General features: G+C 40.7%; 1 protein-coding gene across 9 annotated transcripts in view; it reads left to right on the top strand.

Annotated features, from left to right (window-relative positions):
• LOC120019590 (pumilio homolog 2-like) overlaps positions 1–19,028 on the top strand; it is a 62,198-nt gene extending 43,170 nt beyond the window's left edge. For all 9 annotated transcript variants that reach the window (XM_038962908.1, XM_038962907.1, XM_038962910.1 and 6 more), the window contains one exon: positions 16,430–19,028. In XM_038962908.1, the coding sequence (XP_038818836.1) occupies positions 16,430–16,561 (132 nt within the window). In that variant the 3' untranslated portion in view covers positions 16,562–19,028. The remainder of the gene's footprint in view (positions 1–16,429) is intronic.
• The last annotated feature ends 464 nt before the right edge of the window (positions 19,029–19,492 follow it).

The following is a 19,492-nucleotide window of genomic DNA, read 5'->3' as shown; positions in this document are numbered from 1 at the left end:
GAAGATGCTGGAGGAAACGGGTACAAAAGTATCTATATCCACAGTAAAACGAGTCCTATATGGACATAACCTGAGGCCGCTCAGCAAGAAAGAAGCCACTTCTCCAAAACTGCCACAAAAAGCCAGACTACTGTTTGCAACTGCACATGGGGACAAAGGTACTTTTTGGAGAAATGTCCTCTGGTCTGATGAAACAAAAATAGAACTGTTTGGAAATAATGACCATCGTTATGTTTGGAGGAAAAAGGGGGAGGCTTGCGAACTGAACACCATCCCAACCATGAAGCACGTGGCAGCATGTTGTGGTGGTGCTTTGCTGCAGGCGGGACTGGTGCACTTAACAAAATAGATGGCATCATGAGGCAGGAAAATTGTGGATATATTGAAGCAACATATCAAGACATCAGTCAGGAAGTTAAAGCTTGGTTGCAAATGGGTCTTCCAATGGACAATGACCCCAAGCATACTTCCAAAGTTGTGGCAAAATGGCTTAAGGACAACAAAGTCAAGGTATTGGAGTGGCCATCACAAAGCCCTGACCTCAATCCCATAGAACATTTGTGGGCAGATCTGAGAAAGCGTGTGCGAGCAAGGAGGCCTACACACCTGACTCCGTTACACCAGCTCTGTCAGGAGGAATGGGCCAACATTCACCCAACTTATTGTGGGAAGCTTGTGGAAAGCTACCAGAAACGTTTGACCCAAGTTAAACAATTTAAAGGCAATGCTACCAAATACTAATTGAGTGTATGTAAACTTCTGACCCACTGGTAATGTGATGAAAGAAATAAAAGCCTAAATAAATCACTCACATTCTTAAAATAAAGTGGTGATCCTAACTGACCTAAGACAGGGAATTTTTACTAGGATTAAATGTCAGGAATTGTGAAACTGAGCTGAAATGTATTTGGCTAAGGTGCATGTAAACTTCCGACTTCAACTGTACATCTGTTGGTCACAGATACTTTTGGTCATGTAGTGTATGTGGACACCTGCTCGTCGAACATTTCATTCCAAAATCATAGGCATTAATATGGAGTTGGTCCCTCCCCTTTGCTGCTGTAACAGCCTCCACTCTTCTGGGACAGCTTTCCACTAGATGTTGGAACGTTGCTGTGGGGACTTGCTTCCATTCAGCCACGAGCATTAATGAGTCCGGTACTGATATTGGGCGATTACGCCTGGCTCGCATTCGAATTCATCCCAAAGGTGTGCGGTGGGGTTGAGGTCAAGGCTCTGTGCAGGCCAGACAAGTTCTTCGACACTGATCTCAAACACTTTTCTGTATACACCTTGCTTTGTGCACGGGGGCTTTGTCATGCTGAAACAGGATAGGACCTTCCCCAAACTGTTGCCACAAAGTTAGAAGCACAGAATTGTCTAGAATGTCATTCATTGTATGCTGTCACATTAAGATTTTCCTTCACTGGAACTAAGGGGCTTAGCCCGTACCATGAAAAACAGCCCCAAACCATTATTCTTCATCCACCAAACTTTACAGTTGGCACTCTGCATTCGGACAGGTAGCGTTCTCCTGGCATCCGCCAAACCCAGATTTGTCCGTCGGACTGCCAGATGGTGAAGCGTGATTCATTACTCCAGAGAACGCGTTTCCGGAGTCCAATGGCGACGAGCTTTACCCAACTCCAGCTGACGCTTGGCATTGCACGTGGTGATTTTAGGCTTGTGTGCGGGTGTTCGGCAATGGAACCCCATTTCATGAAGCTCCTAACAAACCAGTTGTTGTGCTGACGTTGCTTCCAGAGGCAGTTTGGAACTTTGTAGTGAGTGTTGTAACCAAGGACAGACGGTCCCGTTCTGCGAGCTTGTGTGGCCTACCTCTTCGCGGCTGAACTGTTGCTCCTCGACTTTGTCACTTCACAATAACAGTACTTAGTTGACCAGGGCTGAAATTTTACTAACTGACTTGTTGGAAAGGTGGCATCCTATGATGGTGACACGTTGAAATTTGACTGTGCTCTTCAGTAAGGCCAATGTTTGTCTATGGAGATAACATGGCTGTCTGCCCGATTTTATACACCTGTCAGCAACGGGTGTGGCTGAAATGGCAGAATACACTAATTTAAGGGGTGTCCACATACCTTTGTATATAGTGTACCTTTAAAAAAATGGAAGGGGTGTAGATCAGAACCAGTCAATATATGAGGTGACCATTTGCCTCATGCAGCATGACATCTCCTATGCATAGAATTGTTCAGGCTGTTGATTGTGGCCTGTGGAATGTTGTACCACTTCAATGGCTGTGCGAAGTTGCTGGATGTTGGCAGGAACTGGAACACTCTGCCGTACTTGTCGATCAAGAGCATCCCAAGCAAGCTCAATATTTGACGTCTCTGAGTATGCAGGCCATGGAAGAACTGGGACACGTCATCAGAGTGCACAGCTGAACACTGTATGCTGGAGAACACTCTTTGTTATTTTTGATTTAAAACAAACCGCTATGCATTAAATATGAATACCAAACTTTGTGGATTTACGTGATGTGGTTAGCTTTTAACAGCTAGGAAACACCGCTAACCAAACAGTGCTAGGTGGCTGTACTACAAAGACACTGGTTGTCATCGTGGGAAAGACACTTTCACTTTTGAAAAACAACTGGTTGCAGTAAAGAGCCAACCTGGATACTAAGGAGATCCTGAGGGAAATCGACGAGTATCAACAGCTTTACGCTCTGGAGGAACAACCTACTCCATCATGGAACGATCCGGCTACCTCACAAAAGAATCCAACAAAAAAAAGATATTAATCGACAGACGATTTACTTACCGTTGAAGTAGAGGCTAGTGCTCTTGCTGGAATCCATGCAACACTGAAAGTTGTGTGAGGAGGTAGCAGGAGGTAGTTTGGCTAAACTCCAGAGTGAAATTCTCATGCTCCAAGGAGGGAACAAGGCACTCACAGCCGAGGTGAAAATTCACGATTCCAAAATGGATTGTCTCCTCACGGAAAACAGGGTGATGAGGGAGTTGCTACTAGACATACAAAGCCGTAGCATGCGTAAAAATGTAATATTTTCTGGGAATCCTGAGGACGCATCCAATAATCCAGAGGGCGCGATCAGAGAATTCATGCATCCGCCTTGTTTAGTCTCTAGAGAAAGTTTCAAGACCAAGGGTCCCCGACCGATCTTCGCAAAATTTGAACAATACCAACAAAAGGAGCTGATCAAAAGCAGGGGAAGGGAGCTTAAATGGACCAAATTCAGCCTCAATTACCAATTTCCACGGGAGATAAACGAACTTCATAAGAGGCTGTATCCTGTACAGAGGCAAGAGGGTGAGGGGTAAGCGTGCCTTTCTCATTGTGGACAAACTCTTTTTATAGATAGACAGCTCCATAACACCATGGCTGTACTAAATTCTACAGGGACTTCAGGTTACGAAAAAAAGAAAGTATGGGAACTAAAAATATCTGAACACTATGAAGTGGACAGGAACACACATACTCCATTACATGCTCGCTTACACATACAGACTTACACATACATACTTGATCTCGCTCTCTCGTCTTCTCACCCTCTCTCTCTAGTCGAACTGTTCTATAATTGAATGTTTCTTGTTGGTCTATGTCTGTCTACATATTTGTTTACAACAAGCAAGGGAAAGATATCAGAATAGGGACATTGGGGAATAATAACATTGTACGGGATACGTTTGTACTGTAGCGAAGCCGTCTCTATAGTAATGCAAGGTCTCTTTCATGATCATGTGAAACGTAAATTGTTATGGAAATGCTGGGATGTGTTTTTCGATGATGATGATAAAGGTAATTATGATGCAACTATGATGGTGATATGGATTACAATTATCATGAATATTAAGGCTATACGCACTACATGTTACACACAGCCACTCAACCATGCAAATTGGCAGGGTTATTTATTTGGACATCACACATTATAGTCTTACTCTTATAGAGACATCGTACACACTCACTAAATCACATCCAATGTCATACACCTCAACCTACTCAGATTTACTACACACATCTTGTCTAAATTTTCTAACATCTGTGGCATTGGCTGACAGGCAAACAGGCAAGAGAATAAAACAAATATTGCTAGAACCTATTTCTTCAATTCTAAATATCAGACATTTGAAAGCTCTAATTTTGACCGTCAATACCTCTGATGGCAGTAACTTTACAAGCACTAATTATGGTCAATTTAGACTGAGAATATTATATAGTTATGGTAAGGGGTGAAATAAGTATAGCCAGTTATAATTGTAATGGTTTAGCAGATTATTAAAAAAAAAAAAAAAAAAAAAAGGTATTTAGTCAGCCACCAATTGTGCAAGTTCTACCACTTAAAAAGATGAGAGAGGCCTGTAATTTTCATCATAGGTACACTTCAACTATGACAGACAAAATGAGAAAAAAATCCAGAAAGTCAGTGTAGGATTTTTAATGAATTTATTTGCAAATTATGGTGGAAAATAAGTATTTGGTCACCTACAAACAAGCACAAACAAACACAGACCTGTAACTTCTTCTTTAAGAGGCTCCTCTGTCCTCCACTCGTTACATGTATTAATGGCACCTGTTTGAACTTGTTATCAGTATAAAAGACACCTGTCCACAACCTCAAACAGTCACACTCCAAACTCCACTATGGCCAAGACCAAAGAGCTGTCAAAGGACACCAGAAACAAAATTGTAGACCTGCACCAGGCTGGGAAGACTGAATCTGCAATAGGTAAGCAGCTTGGTTTGAAGAAATCAACTGTGGGAGCAATTATTAGGAAATGGAAGACATACACTGATAATCTCCCTCGATCTGGGGCTCCACGCAAGATCTCACCCCGTGGGGTCAAAATGATCACAAGAACGGTGAGCAAAAATCCCAGAACCACACGGGGGGACCTAGTGAATGATCTGCAGAGAGCTGGGACCAAAGTAACAAAGCCTACCATCAGTAACACACTACGACGCCAGGGACTCAAATCCTGCAGTGCCAGATGTGTCTCCCTGCTTAAGCCAGTACATGTCCAGGCCCGTCTGAAGTTTGCTAGAGAGCATTTGGATGATCCAGAAGAAGATTGGGAGAATGTCATATGGTCAGATGAAACCAAAATATAACTTTTTGGTAAAAACTCAACTCGTCGTGTTTGGAGGACAAAGAATGCTGAGTTGCATCCAAAGAACACCATACCTACTGTGAAGCATGGGGGTGGAAACATCATGCTTTGGGGCTGTTTTTCTGCAAAGGGACCAGGACGACTGATCCGTGTAAAGGAAAGAATGAATGGGGCCATGTATCGTGAGATTTTGAGTGAAAACCTCCTTCCATCAGCAAGAAGATGAAACGTGGCTGGGTCTTTCAGCATGACAATGATCCCAAACACACCGCCCGGGCAACGAAGGAGTGGCTTCGTAAGAAGCATTTCAAGGTCCTGGAGTGGCCTAGCCAGTCTCCAGATCTCAACCCCATAGAAAATCTTTGGAGGGAGTTGAAAGTCCGTGTTGCCCAGCAACAGCCCCAAAACATCACTGCTCTAGAGGAGATCTGCATGGAGGAATGGGCCAAAATACCAGCAACAGTGTGTGAGAACCTTGTGAAGACTTACAGAAAACGTTTGACCTCTGTCATTGCCAACAAAGGGTATATAACAAAGTATTGAGAAACTTTTGTTATTGACCAAATACTTATTTTCCACCATAATTTGCAAATAAATTCATTAAAAATCCTACAATGTGATTTTCTGGATTTTTTTCTCATTTTGTCTGTCATAGTTGAAGTGTACATATGATGAATTACAGGCCTCATCTTTTTAAGTGGGAGAACTTGCACAATTGGTGGCTGACTAAATACTTTTTTGCCCCACTGTATACTGTTTACAGGAAACTCGCTCTACATCCTTAGATGAAGTTGCGTGGAAAAAGGAATGGGGTGGTGAAATAATTTTGTCATTGACAAAAGAACTCAAAAGGTGTGATATTAATTAACAAAAATGTTGATCTGAATGATTCGCGAGGAAGGTGGATCTTTTTGAATATGAAAGTGGACTAAAAATATTTGGCCCATCTATATGTTCCAAATCAGGATGATCCATACCAATTTCTTTTTAACTTACAGGCAACAAATTATCAAATCATTATGGTGGGAGACTAAGTGTTAAGTACCTCAATGGACTGTAAAATAAATCAATCTACAAACTATCGTCACCCTGCCCTTAAGGAAATTAAAAAAATATTATGAACACATTAGAAATAGTGGATATTTGGATACTAAAAAACCCTGACCTAGTGAGCTATACATGGAGACTTAATCAAGCTAGTTGTTTTGACTACTTTCTTGTCTCTCACTCTTCCATCAGAGGTTAAAGTTTTAATAGGTGACCGAATGCGATCGGATCATCTAATTGGCTTCACATAACTATAGAATTTCCACGTTGACAGGGATATTGGAAATGTAATCAAAGTTTACTGGAGGGTAACTTAGTTAAAAATAAGACAAAAGAATTTAACCGAATTTTTCCAGTATAATATAGATTCAGAAAATCCCCTTATTGTTTGAGGGTACATTTAAAGGTATCCCAGAGGTCATTCAATATTCATAAATAATAAGGCAGTTTCTGGCTAAAGAGACAGACAGGACTAACAAGGGAATACATAAACTAATAGTACAGGTAGATACAAAATAAGAGGAAAAACAAAGCACTAGAGGGACATATTGAAGACCGATTGAATGTAATTACAAAAATTAGGCAAACTGGATGGAATATGGAGAAAAATACACACAATTCTTCCTGAGTCTCCAACACAGGAACGCTAACACATAATTTGCAGAGACTCGTTACTGAAGACGGAGTCATTTATATGATTCTCCGAATTATATTTTAAGAGGAAGCTAAATATTTTAAGCAGGTGTTCTTTTGTCTCATCCTCTCCCACTGAATGAAGATCACGGTAAGGAATTCTTTCCAAATAATACAAAAAATTAACAAATGTACAGAGATCAGTGCGAAGGCCAAATTAGAGAGGAAAAACTGAGGCTATTAAATCCTTTCAGTCTGGAAAAACCCCTGGGCTTGATAGCCTTTTGATGTACTAAAAGCTCCATTGTTAGATTGTTTTAACTACTCCTATATAAATGGTAGTCTGCCAGGTACTCAGCAGGAAGGTCTGATTTCACTATTATTAAAACAAGACCCAGATAGACAGGATCTTTATATTTGCTATCTAAGAAACTGGAGGCCCCTTACACTTCAATGTTGTGATGCAAAATACTAGCAAACTGCATAGCACTCAGAATAAAAATGGTTTTACCAGGTATTGTTCATCCTGATCAGTTTTTTTTTTTTTACATGGATGATACATTGGAGATAATGTACTACAAATAATAGAAATAATAAAACATCATGAAACATCTAAGCCAGACATGGTATTAATAGTGGATTTTAAAAAGGCATTTGATAAAGTAAGACTGGATTTTATTTATAAGTGCCTGGATTTTTTCAATTTCGGTGATTCTCTTTTATGAAATGGGAACCCCGTACCGCTAGCGAACCCCTCGCCAACAGCCAATGAAATTGCAGGGCGCCAAATACAAATCTCATAAATCAAATTTCTCAAACATACAAGTATTAGGCACCATTTTAAAGATAAAATTCTCGTTAATCCAGCCACCGTGTCTGATTTCAAAAATGCTTTACATCGAAAGCTCCACAAACGATTATGTTAGGTCACCACCAAGTCACAGAAAAACCCATCCATTTTTTCCGCCAAAGAGAGGAGTCACAAAAAGCACAAATGGAGATAAAATTATTCACTAACCTTTGATCTTCATCAGAGGACACTTATAGGACTTCATGTTACACAATACATGTATGTTTTGTTCGGTGAAGTTCATATTTATATCCAAAAATCTAATCTAATGAATAATAATAATTAGTAATCTAATTTTACATTGGCGTGTTACGTTCAGTAGTTCCAAAACATGCAGTGAAACATGCAGAGAGCCACATGAATTTACAGAAATACTCATTATAAATGTTGATGAAAATACATGTGTTATACATGGAATTATAGATAAACTTCTCCTTAATGCAACCGCTGTGTCAGATTTCAAAAAAACTTTACGGAAAAAGCATAATCTGAGTACGGTGCTCAGAGCCCAAACCAGCCAAAAGAAATATCCGCCATGTTGCGCAGTCAACATTAGTCAAAAATAGCATTAGAAATATTCACTTACCTTTGATGATCTTCATCAGAATGCACTCCCAGGAATCTTAGTTCCACAGTAGATGTTTGTTCTGTTCGATAATGTCCATTTATGTCCAAATAGCTTATTTTTAGGGCTTTTGGTAAACAAATCCAAACAACGTTCAAGTCCAGTCGGACAAAAAGTTAAAAAAGTTATATTACAGGTCGAAGAAACTTGTCAAACTAAGTATAGAATCAATCTTTAGGATGTTTTTATCATAAATGTTCAATAATGTTCCAATCGGAGAATTCCATTGTCTGTAGAAAAGCAATGGATCGAGAGCTACCTCTCATGTAAACGCTCGTGACTGAGAACGAGGCTGCTGCCAGACCCCTTAGTCAAACAGCTCTCATCCGGCCCCCCTTCACGGTAGAAGCCTGAAACAACGTTCTAAAGACGGTTGACATCTAGTGGAAGCCTTAGGAAGTGCAAAATAACCCATATCCCACTGTGTATTTGATAAGGGCTGAGTTCAAAAACTACAAACCTCAGATTTCCCCCTTGTTTGGATTTTTTCTCAGGTATTTGCCTGCCATATGAGTTCTGTTATACTCAGACATCATTCAAACAGTTTTAGAAACTTCAGAGTGTTTTCTATCCAATACTAATAATAATATGCATATATTAGCATCTGGGACTGAGTAGGAGGCAGGTTACTCTGGGAACGCTATTCATCCAAAAGTGAAAATGCTGCCCCCTATCCCAAAGAAGTTAAACAAGGTTGTCCGCTGTCACTATATCTATTTGTTATGGCCATCGAAATGCTAGCTATTAAAATCAGATCCAATAACAACATTAGAGGATTAGAAATCCAAGGCAAAAAAACAAAGGTGTCCGTGTATGCCGATGACTCAAGTTTCATATTAAGTCCACAAGCTAGATCCCTGCAATGTCTCATTGAAGATCTAGATAACGTTTCTGGCCTCTCTGGACTAAAACCTAATTATGATAAGTATACCATATTATGTATTGGATCTTTAATATATCTAACTTTTAAATTACCCTGCAGTTTACCTGTAAAATGGGCTGACGTTGAAGTAGACGTACTTGGTATTCATATCACAAAGATATATATTAGCTCTCCACAATGAATTTTAATAGAAAACTTGTAAAAAATAGTGAAGATCCTGCAACCATGGAGAGGGAAATACCTGTCTGCTTATGGAAAAAATGTCCCTGAATAACTGTCATATCTCCGTTTGCTCACTTATGGCGCTGCCTACTCCTGGTTTTTGTTTTTCAAATCATATGAGCAAAAAATATTTTGCTTTATCTGGTACGCTAAACCAGACAAAATAAAGTGTGCCTGTCTATATAGTGAATATGAATTGGGTGGGTTGAGATTAAATATAAAAGCACTAAGCCTCTCTCTAAAAGCTTCACTTATTCAAAAGTTTTACTTGTTCCTTAAATGGTTCTCAAGTAGATTACTAAAAGCTAATCCTTTGTGCAGTTTGCCATGTCTGATTTTCAATTAATGAAAAGGATACTTTTTTTTCAAACAAGCATTGCAGAGCTGGCTACAATTTCAATTTCATCCCCCTGAAAAGATAAGCCATAATATTTATTGTAATATATGTTATCTCAAATGTGCTGGTTGATAAAATACCTGTAATTATGGGAAAGATGTTAAAGTGTATTTTGTTCTTAACTCCAACATTACAATATAATTTATCAGAATTGTACGGGAAGGTCTGCTCAATCCAAGAGCACAACCAGTTGATTACAGCATTACCCCAAAAATGGAGGAGGCAGGTGGCAGCGGGAGGAGGTGGGAACTGGTCTGTCTGCTCAATATAAAGGATCAAAACTTGCGGAGGAATAAAAATAGCATAAATAGAAAAGTATAACAGTTTCATTTGAGGACCAGGATGTTGACAACTGTGCCATACAGATTGCAAAATGGTTGGGAAGAGATTTTTGATGTACCGATTCCATGGCACCGGATGTATGAGCTGATATATAAAACGATGCAAGATTCAAGACTTCGTGCTTTTCAGCTAAAATTATTATATAGAATTCTTGCCACAAACAAAATGTTCAGTATTTGGGGCATAAAATCATTGAACTTCTGCAGATTTTGTGAGGATACACAATCAATAGACCATTTTATTTTGGTGTTGCCTTCAGGTAGCCTGTTTCTGTTCTCAGGTACAGGAATGGCTGAAAATGCATAACATGTATCTAAAATTGACCCTAGAAATAACTGTTAGGAAATCTGGAGAGACCGGGTCAGTCAAATACTAATACTCTTAGTAAAAATGTTTTTCTTCAACTTGAAATCTGTGGATTCTATTTGATGGATTGAAATTGTACGTAAAACATCACAGCATAGTTGAAAGTTATATGTTGCGTATAAATCCGAAGAGGGTGGGCATCAGCGATAGGTGGGATGGGGTGAGGGTTGGGATGTGGAATTGGAGTTGCTGGGCCGGGAGAGTCTGATGGTAAAGATAAAAGTATAAAAAGTAAGTTTGAATGGCACTGAGGGGAAGTGTTTTTTTTTTTTTTTACTGCTAATGCAGGTTTGCCTGAGGCTGATGCCGTTCGGGTGCTTGTACACATGCATATACACACACTCATGCAAATACACACACACGTAGATAGTGCTAGACATGCACTCAAACATATACAGTTGGCCTTGCTGTTATGATTGTAGTAGTCCTTGATGTCCTTGTTTTTTTTGTTGCTTTTTTTTCTTGTTTGTTGGTGCATTGGGGGGTGGGTTCTTGGGGGTTAATTGAATTAATGTTAATCTTTTTTTTTAATTGCAGGGGAGGGGTCACAGATGTTTGAGGTGCAGCTATTGGGGAACTGTGGGGTGGGGATCTTGGAGGGTTCCCGTCCCTGTTTTTGGCCTTGTGGGAGATCTATCGACATGCCCTTGAGCAGGGCATTCACCCTGCATACTTCTTTGTGGCTCTGAATGGTAGTCTGTTGGATGAGTGGTGTAGATGTTGAGTGGCTTCACTGCAAGTATACTGTATGTTTTGGATAAAAAATGTAATTTAAAAAATACAAAAAAGAACTGGGACATTTTCAGCTTCCAGGAATTGTGTACAGATAGATCCCTTGCGACATGGGGCTGTGCATTATTAGATGGAGGCGGATGAATGGCACGACTCTGTGCATTCAAATTGCCATTCATAAAATGCAATTGTTTTCGTTGTCCGCAACTTATGCCTGCCCATAACTCCACCGCCACCATGGGGCACTCTGTTCACCACGTTGACATCAACAAACCGCTTTGCCTGTACATTTGAAACCAAGATTCAAACGTGTCGAGCACACTTCTCCAGCGTGGCCTTCGAAGTTGAGCATTTTCCCACTGAAGTCGGTTACGACGCTGAACTGCAGTCAGGTCAAGACCCTGGTGAGGACGACTAGCACACAGATCAGCTTCCCTTAGATCAGTGGTTCTTAACCTTGTTGGAGGTACTGAACCCCACCAGTTTCATATGCGCATTCACCGAACCCTTCTTAATTGGAAAAATAAAATATGATTTTTTCAAATTCAAAACATAGGTATATATTTTACTGGTGCACAAAATGAACCGTGCATCAACATCAACATCACCGTGTGTTCAAAGAACAAAATCATCAAAACATGATTTTCACACAAAAACATAATAATGAATATTTACTGCAAATCAGTGTGACTTCTGCTGTTGCCTTTCAGAGACCAGTTCAGAAATGCGCGGCTTCACCTTGGCAAGTGCCACTCCCATGTCATTTTCGCAACAAAGTCTGTTCCTTTTCTTCGTTTTTATGTCCAGCATCCTCGAAAAGGATTGCTCGCAAAGATATGTTGTAACAAACGGTATGAAAATCTCCAGAGCTTTCTTAGCAATAACAGGGTACGTTACCATTTGTTGACACCAAAACGTTGAAAGCGTTGTTGTTCTGAAGAGTTGCTGTTGAACCTGGCTCTGCTGAATTTCAATGATTTCATCGAGGTATTCATCATTGACATCTGTTGTCTCAACACTAAACGTGAACGGCTGTCTCACCCATGCTGGATATGACTCTCTTGTAGGGAAGTATCCGTCGAGAGACTTTGCAAGCTCATCTAAGTGCATGGCAATTGCTTGCTTCAGTTCCGCGGGTACAGAAATGTCTCCGATTCCAGATACATCTTCGATCTTACTTACACAGTCGTCCAGCAGGGGAAAGTTTGCGAAGTTATCGTTCTCTGTTCGTCGTTTCCATAACGGTAGCTTTTTTTGAAAAGCCTTCAGGTTTTCCTCCGCTTCGATGATGTTGACTCAACATCTTTTGATTGAGATGATTGAGAGCTGCGAAGATATCAGCCATGTACGCTAAAATGAGAATGAACTCAGAATTTTTGAAGCAATCTGCATGACAAGAGCGAGAGCATGACAGTGCAAGAGCATGACAGTGCTCTTGCAAAAACAGGGCTAATTCCACACGCACGGCAAAAACACGATTCAGCACCTGTCCCCGGGATAACCACCGAACGTTAGAATGGTACAGAAGTACCTCGAATTCAGAGCCCATTTCTTTACACAGCTCACTGAAGATGCGGTGCCTCAGAGCACTAGTTTGCACATAGTTCACGCATTCCACTACAATTTTTAATACTTCTGCCAGTTTTGGAGGCAAGGTTTTTGTTGCCAACGCATGCCTGTGCAGAAAACAATGCGTAACAATGATGTGTGGTGCATCGGCTTTCACTAGCGCACCAAAACCAGACTTTCTTCCCAGCATGACTGGAGCTCCGTCCGAACAAACTGCAGAAACCATATCCCACGAAAGATTGTTGTCTTTGAAGAAGTCATCCACAAGTTTCTTCACATCGGCTGCCTTAGTTGTTGTTGTAAGAGGCTTACAAAATAAAAAATCTTCCTTTATCACGTCGTCTTTCACATAGTGCACGAATACAGCAAGCTGGCTTAGATTGGAAACGTCTGTGGTCTCGTCGAGTTGAAGGCTGAGTTTTGCCGGGCTTGAAATCAGATCTGCAACTACTTGAGCCAAGATGTCTTTGCTCATGTCCTCTATTCTGTCGCTGATGGTGTCATTTGAAAGAGGAATTTGGGTTAACTTAACTTCAGCCTCTTTTCCCAGCATGATATTCGCCATCTTCAACACAGATGGTTTTATGAGTGTTTCACCAATGGTGTGTGGTTTGCCCTGCTTTGCGATCAGGTAAGCAACTTCGTACGATGCTGTGAGGATCGGTTTGTTGATGGGTACAAAGCCGAGAACAGGCAGAGTAGCCTTTTCATCGAATCTGGCTCTTCACCTTGAATTCAGCGAGCGTTGTGTTCTTGTATTTTCCATCTCCATGCAGCTTAAGGAAGTGTTCTCTTAGTTTTGCAGGTGCTAGACTAGAATTGCTCAACTTGGCATTGCAAATCATGCAGTTAGGACGCTGACTCCCATCACGTTCCGTTATACATGTGAATCCATATTGTACATATTCGTCCGACCACTTTCTTTTTTTGCTCGACATAGTAAGTATGAAGGGATTAAAATATTAAGAAAGAAATCACAAGACGTACCATCACGACAGTCACAAGTCGACTACTGAGCGCACCAAATTCCCTGCAGCACAGATAGGCCAAGTGATGTAGCGTGATCACCTGCAGCCAATGATGGCCAAGCGGGGCGTGTCATCACGAATCATATGAGTCGGATGTGTATCTTGACCTCCGCCGAACCCCTGAGACTGACTCACCGAACCCCTGGGGTTCGATCGAACCCAGGTTAAGAACCACTGCCATAGATTGTCCGTACAAACGGTCAAGCATTCTTCAATTGTGCAAACCCAGTTTCATTAGCTGTCTGGGTGGCTGGTCTCAGACGATCCCGCAGGTGAATAAGCCCGATGGGGAGGTCCTGGGCTGGTGTATAAATGCAACGTGTAAAGTGTGGGTCCCATGTTTCATGAGCTGAAATATTGGATCCAATCAATTTTCCGTTGGCATAAAAAGCTTTTTTCTCTAAAATTGTGCACAAATGTGTTTACATCTCTTTTAGTGAGCATTTCTCCTTTGTCAAGATAATCCGCCCACCTGACAGGTGTCATATCAAGAAGCTTATTAAACAGCATGATCTCTACACAGGTGTACCTTGTGCTGGGGACAAAAGGCCACTCTAAATGTGCAGTTTTGTCACACAATGCTACAGTGTTAAGTTTTGAAGCGAGCGTGCAATTGGCAAGCTGACTGCAAGAATGTCCACGAGTTGTTTCCAGATAATTTAACCAGCCTCGCAACCGCAGACCACTTGTGACCACTTGTAACCACGCCAGCCCAGGACCTCGACGTCCGGCTTCTTCACCTGCGGGATCGTCAGACCTGCCAGCTGATTTAAACTGAGTATTTCTGTCTGTATTAAAGCCCTTTTGTGGGGAAGAACTCATTCTGATTGCCTATGCCTGTCTCCCCAGTGGGTTGGCCTATGCCCACCCATGACAACTTGTATGGAAAATTACTGAGGATAATGGTGGACAATATTGCCGCTCCTATTTGCCATATTTTCAATTTAAGCCTACTAGAAAGTATGTGCTTTCCGCTACCTAAGAATGGTAAAGTCCCCTTTACTGGCTCAACGAGCCGACCAATCAACCTGTTGCCAACCCTTAGTCAACTTTTGGAGAGAAAAATATTGTCACATGCACCGAAAACAATGGGTACAAGCACTGCTCTACCTTAACAGAAGTAACATGGCAGGCCCTAGTTTTGTCTCACCTGGACTACTGTTCAGTCGTGTGGTCAGGTGCCACAAAAAGGGACTTAGGAAAATTTTGCAATTGACTCAGAACAGGGCAGCACAGCTGGCCCTTGGATGTATACAGAGAGCTAACAATAATATGCATGTCAATCTCTCCTGGCTCAATTTGGAGGAGGGATTGACTTCATCGCTACTTGTATTTGTGAGGTATTGACATGTTGAATCCACCGAGTTGTCTGTCTGCACAACTCGAGACACCAATGCATACCCCACAAGACACGCCACGAGGTCTCTTCACAGTCCCCAAGTCCAGAACAGACAGTGGGAGGCGAACGGTACTACACAGAGCTATGACTACATGGAACTCTATTCCACATCAAGTAACTGATTCAAGCAGTAAAATTAGATTTAAAAAAAAATCTGAATGCACCTTATGTAACAGTGGGGACTGAAACGACACACACATGCATACACACGATCACATACGCACTACACACACGTATACATGGATTTTGTATTGTAGATATGTGGTATTGCTTGAGTAGGAGCATGAGGGCACACTGTATTGTAATGCTTTAATTTTGCTGGACCCTAGGAAGAGTAGGCAGCAGCTAATGGCTGCACCCCTGCCCAGTCAGTTGAAATCTGTAGATTACAGCCTCATTTATTTAAATTGACTGAGTTCCTTGTGAACTGTAACTCAAATTGTTGCATGTTGCGTTTATATTTTTTGTTATGTATACATTACCTTTTGCTGTTGTAAAGCACTTGTGAGTCGAATCAATACAAATGTTGACACGGACATCGAGTGGCGACATTACGAACTGCTTTTCACTGCAAAGTTTGAATTTGTGAGCTGTACAGTTTCAGATTGAGACAGTTTAATTCCTTCAGCTCGTGTTTATTAGTGTACTTGTGGTGCTTCAGCACAAACACTTCTGCGTTCTTAACCACTGACATAGATAGCCTTAGATTTGTCTAACTGAACAAGTATTTTGATGTTAATTGTGTAAACCTCAAGTTTACACAAATAATTTATAGTGTCTGATTCTTTAAGCACAAGAAGTTTGGTTTTTATATTCATTCCACAAAAATATATATTGGTGTGTGTAATTGGTGACTTTTGCCTCCCTAAAATCTGAAATATTTTGCCTCCCTAAACAGACCTGAAAGTCCCACATCGGTTGGTTTAGTCCTAACACAAAAAACATTTGCTCCGTTAATACATTACAATTTCACGGAAAATGTACATTGATCCTTCATTACAAATGTACAATACTCCATTTAATAAGAATGTGTATCCACAGTCTGTGTTGTCCTGTTACGTAGAATGTTGGCGAGATTGACTTTTGCTGTCCAATCACTTTTTTAATCTCTTAGAATCCTTCAAGGACAATGTTTAAGTGGGAGGCAGGTGGCTTAGTTCACAAGGACTTTTTAAACCTGTGTGGCCAGTACCACTATAAATGTTAATGATTTCATCTTTGTTCTCTGCTACCCCAGATCCGACCCCACATCGCCACCCTGCGCAAATATACCTACGGCAAGCACATCCTGGCCAAGCTGGAGAAGTACTACATGAAGAGTGGCTCTGACCTGGGGCCCATTGGCGGGCCCACCAACGGCCTCATGTAGACCTATCCTCCCTCTCGTGTCCCTTGACTAAAGAGCACAGTAGGAGCCCCCCCACCCCCTTTTTTCTAGTTCTGTAAAGAGGCGCTCCATCAGGGCTGACCTTTGACATACCCTTTGTGTCCCCCATTTTGGGGGAATTACCACTCAAAATTATTCAACTTCACCTAAGAAATGTTGTGACATCTGACCCTGACACTCTAATGCCATCCTCGGAGCTGGTCCCCTACGTGGCCGGTGGGGGGGAGGGGGGGTGCAGACTGTCTTGCAGGCAATCTCTTGCGGGTAAAGCACAACCCGCCCCCATTGTTTATGATGTAATAGATATAACTGGCTGGTTTTTGGTATATAATCTTGTACATTTTTGTTTTTTTACTTTGTAAATCCCTTTGTAGGGAAAAAGGAGAACCGCATTTGCTGAAAATGTACAATTCTTACAATTACACCAGCAAGTGACTTTATAAGGCCAAATTTGAGTGATCCTTTTAAACAATTTTCCATTTGTTTTTGTACCCAGACTTACTATTAGCTGTTCTAATTAAAAGCCTAGGTGTCTTTCTACTACCACACAATGATCCCAATGCAAAAACAGCTGATGGATCCATTTCTACTTATAGCACTGCATAGTATGAATAGATTATGAAACCGATCTTTCCCACCGGTTACTATGTCTTTCGTGCCAATGAGTTAGTCACCCATTGGTCTGTATTGGACCAACTAAAGTACTTTGCTTTGGAGAGCTCTGTGCTTACATTTTTGGGGGTGTGTCATCCAGTTGGCTGCTCGTGATTGTCTCGATTTTGTTGCGTCTGTTTTTTCGCAGACCGGGGTGTAAGGCCTACTCTCCGTCTCACGCTGTTGGTGAACAGCTTGCTGTTGGCTTGATTTGATTAGTTGGCTCCAGTTGATGACTGGCATCGTTACTAAACGGTGTACTTTGAGAAATCAAAACATGCACTGTTGCATCCATAGGCAGTGATTCCACTATACTCCACCTATACCGTCTTAAGCAAAAAATGTTTTGCCGCCCACTCAATGGCTACTTGGGGGCTACACCGGACACGGCTACGTAAGACGTTTATTCTTTTTCAGAAGCAAAGCATGAGGTCGGGTTGTATAGTGAAAGTTTAACCTGGTTGTAATATTTACATGAAATGACCGTAGCGGGGCTTTGTGGGGGGGGGTTATGGGTGGGAGCAGGTTAAGCATAGGCATGCTTTGACAGGTTTTTATAACTTGGAATGATTTTTCTTTATCATGTTATGTGGGACATCTTGTAGTTTGAGATGAACACTGCCCTAGAAAAGGTATCTTTATGTACTGAATATTCATCTCTTGCATAGAAGTAGCTTAGCAAAAATGTATAGCGTCTTTATGTATGAGTAAATATTAAATTGTTGCTTTTTTTGGTAGGGGGCTTTGGCCTAATGATGGCACCCTCACCACCTGCAGTTCAGAGCAGTAGGACTACTTTATTATTATTATTTTTAAGTGGCTCATTCCAGGTGTGTAAAGTTGAGAATAGATTTGGGGATGAGCTGAGAAAAGGATCCTTGTTTATAGGATTGTGAGACCGTCATAGAGGTGGTTTTAATTTCGTTCTTCTTTTTTGGTTTTTGCAGTCTGAATATGCAAGCGATTTGGGTATTGGGGCCGTCTAAAAAGCTATACAACTCATCTGTAATACTAGTAGTATTGGCTTTTGTTTTTTGCTTCATATGAATAATTGTAGAATACATGTAGTATATGTGCAGTTAATAAGTGTAAGTTTATTAGTTGACAAAAAAAATTATAGTTGTGATGTTTGACAGGCCTTGCTAAATTGGTAGTGATGCTTTTATTTCGTCTGTACAGTTGTACATTTGTAAACGTTGATGCTGTAAATGGGATGTCTTTTACACTTTGGGGGGGAAAAAATTGCAAAAATGTGCATTTTGATGTGTGTATATTCATCACTCCTTTCCCCTAAAATATAATGTATACAGTTTTATTTGATCAAGCGTTATTTTAAAACTATTTTTATGGCTTCACAATCTGACTTGTTTTTTGTTTTTAATCTGTTATGAAAAAGGTTGGCCTTGTTTTGTATGCGGAGCTGTATAACATCTCCTGTTGATATTGTCTTTCTGACATGTGACAGTTTAAAAGGAACACCAATGCTCTGTACTTAAAATGAGGCTGCTTCCGGTCCTCTCTGCTACCATGGAAAACTTCACAGGATATGACAGAATTATTTTTGTACAGAAGAGGGCTGTATTTTGGAACAGCTACTACCTTGTAAGTGAAAGAAATGTAAGATATTGTCAATTATATAAATATGAACATATGAGTTTTGTCACACTGTCAAAGTCATGTACATTTTCAGGTGGCCTTATGTACATTTCCAGATGTTAGATGAAGAAAAAAATACTCATTTTTTGGGGGGAAGCAGAATTGTGACTATGTATGATTAAACCGTTCTAACATTTGATAACTTCGTTCTGTGCTTTTCATTTCCATATCTTGTTTCTGAAGTTGTTGTGCAAACTGCAGTACATGAATTGGACTTGAAGTTGTTTTGACATGAACCTGTTTCGAGCAGCAGATGCTGTTTGTCTGTCACCAGTTAGCCTACTTCATTATCAGTTGTTTCATAAAGGAGTTTCTAACGGGTTGCTGAATGTTCACATTCCCTAGAACAGACTTTTAATTTGCACGATATAGCCTATATCTACAAGGAAGAATAGTTGTCTGACTCACCCTGTGTCTATAACGGTGACATGATCACTGTACTACAGTTATTTTTTATTTAACATAACTAGGCAAGTCAGTGAGGAACAAATTCTTATTTTCAATGACTGCCTAGGAACAGTGGGTTAACTGCCTTGTTCAGGGGCAGAATGACAGATTTTTATCTGTACCTTTTTTTACTTTTGTTCCATGATAAATTCTTTC

This window comes from Salvelinus namaycush, chromosome 24 (genome assembly GCF_016432855.1).
Source record: "Salvelinus namaycush isolate Seneca chromosome 24, SaNama_1.0, whole genome shotgun sequence".
Lineage (NCBI taxonomy): Eukaryota > Metazoa > Chordata > Actinopteri > Salmoniformes > Salmonidae > Salvelinus > Salvelinus namaycush.
The sequence above is the reverse complement of the archived record's forward strand: the minus strand, read 5'-3'. Positions and strand labels throughout refer to the sequence as shown.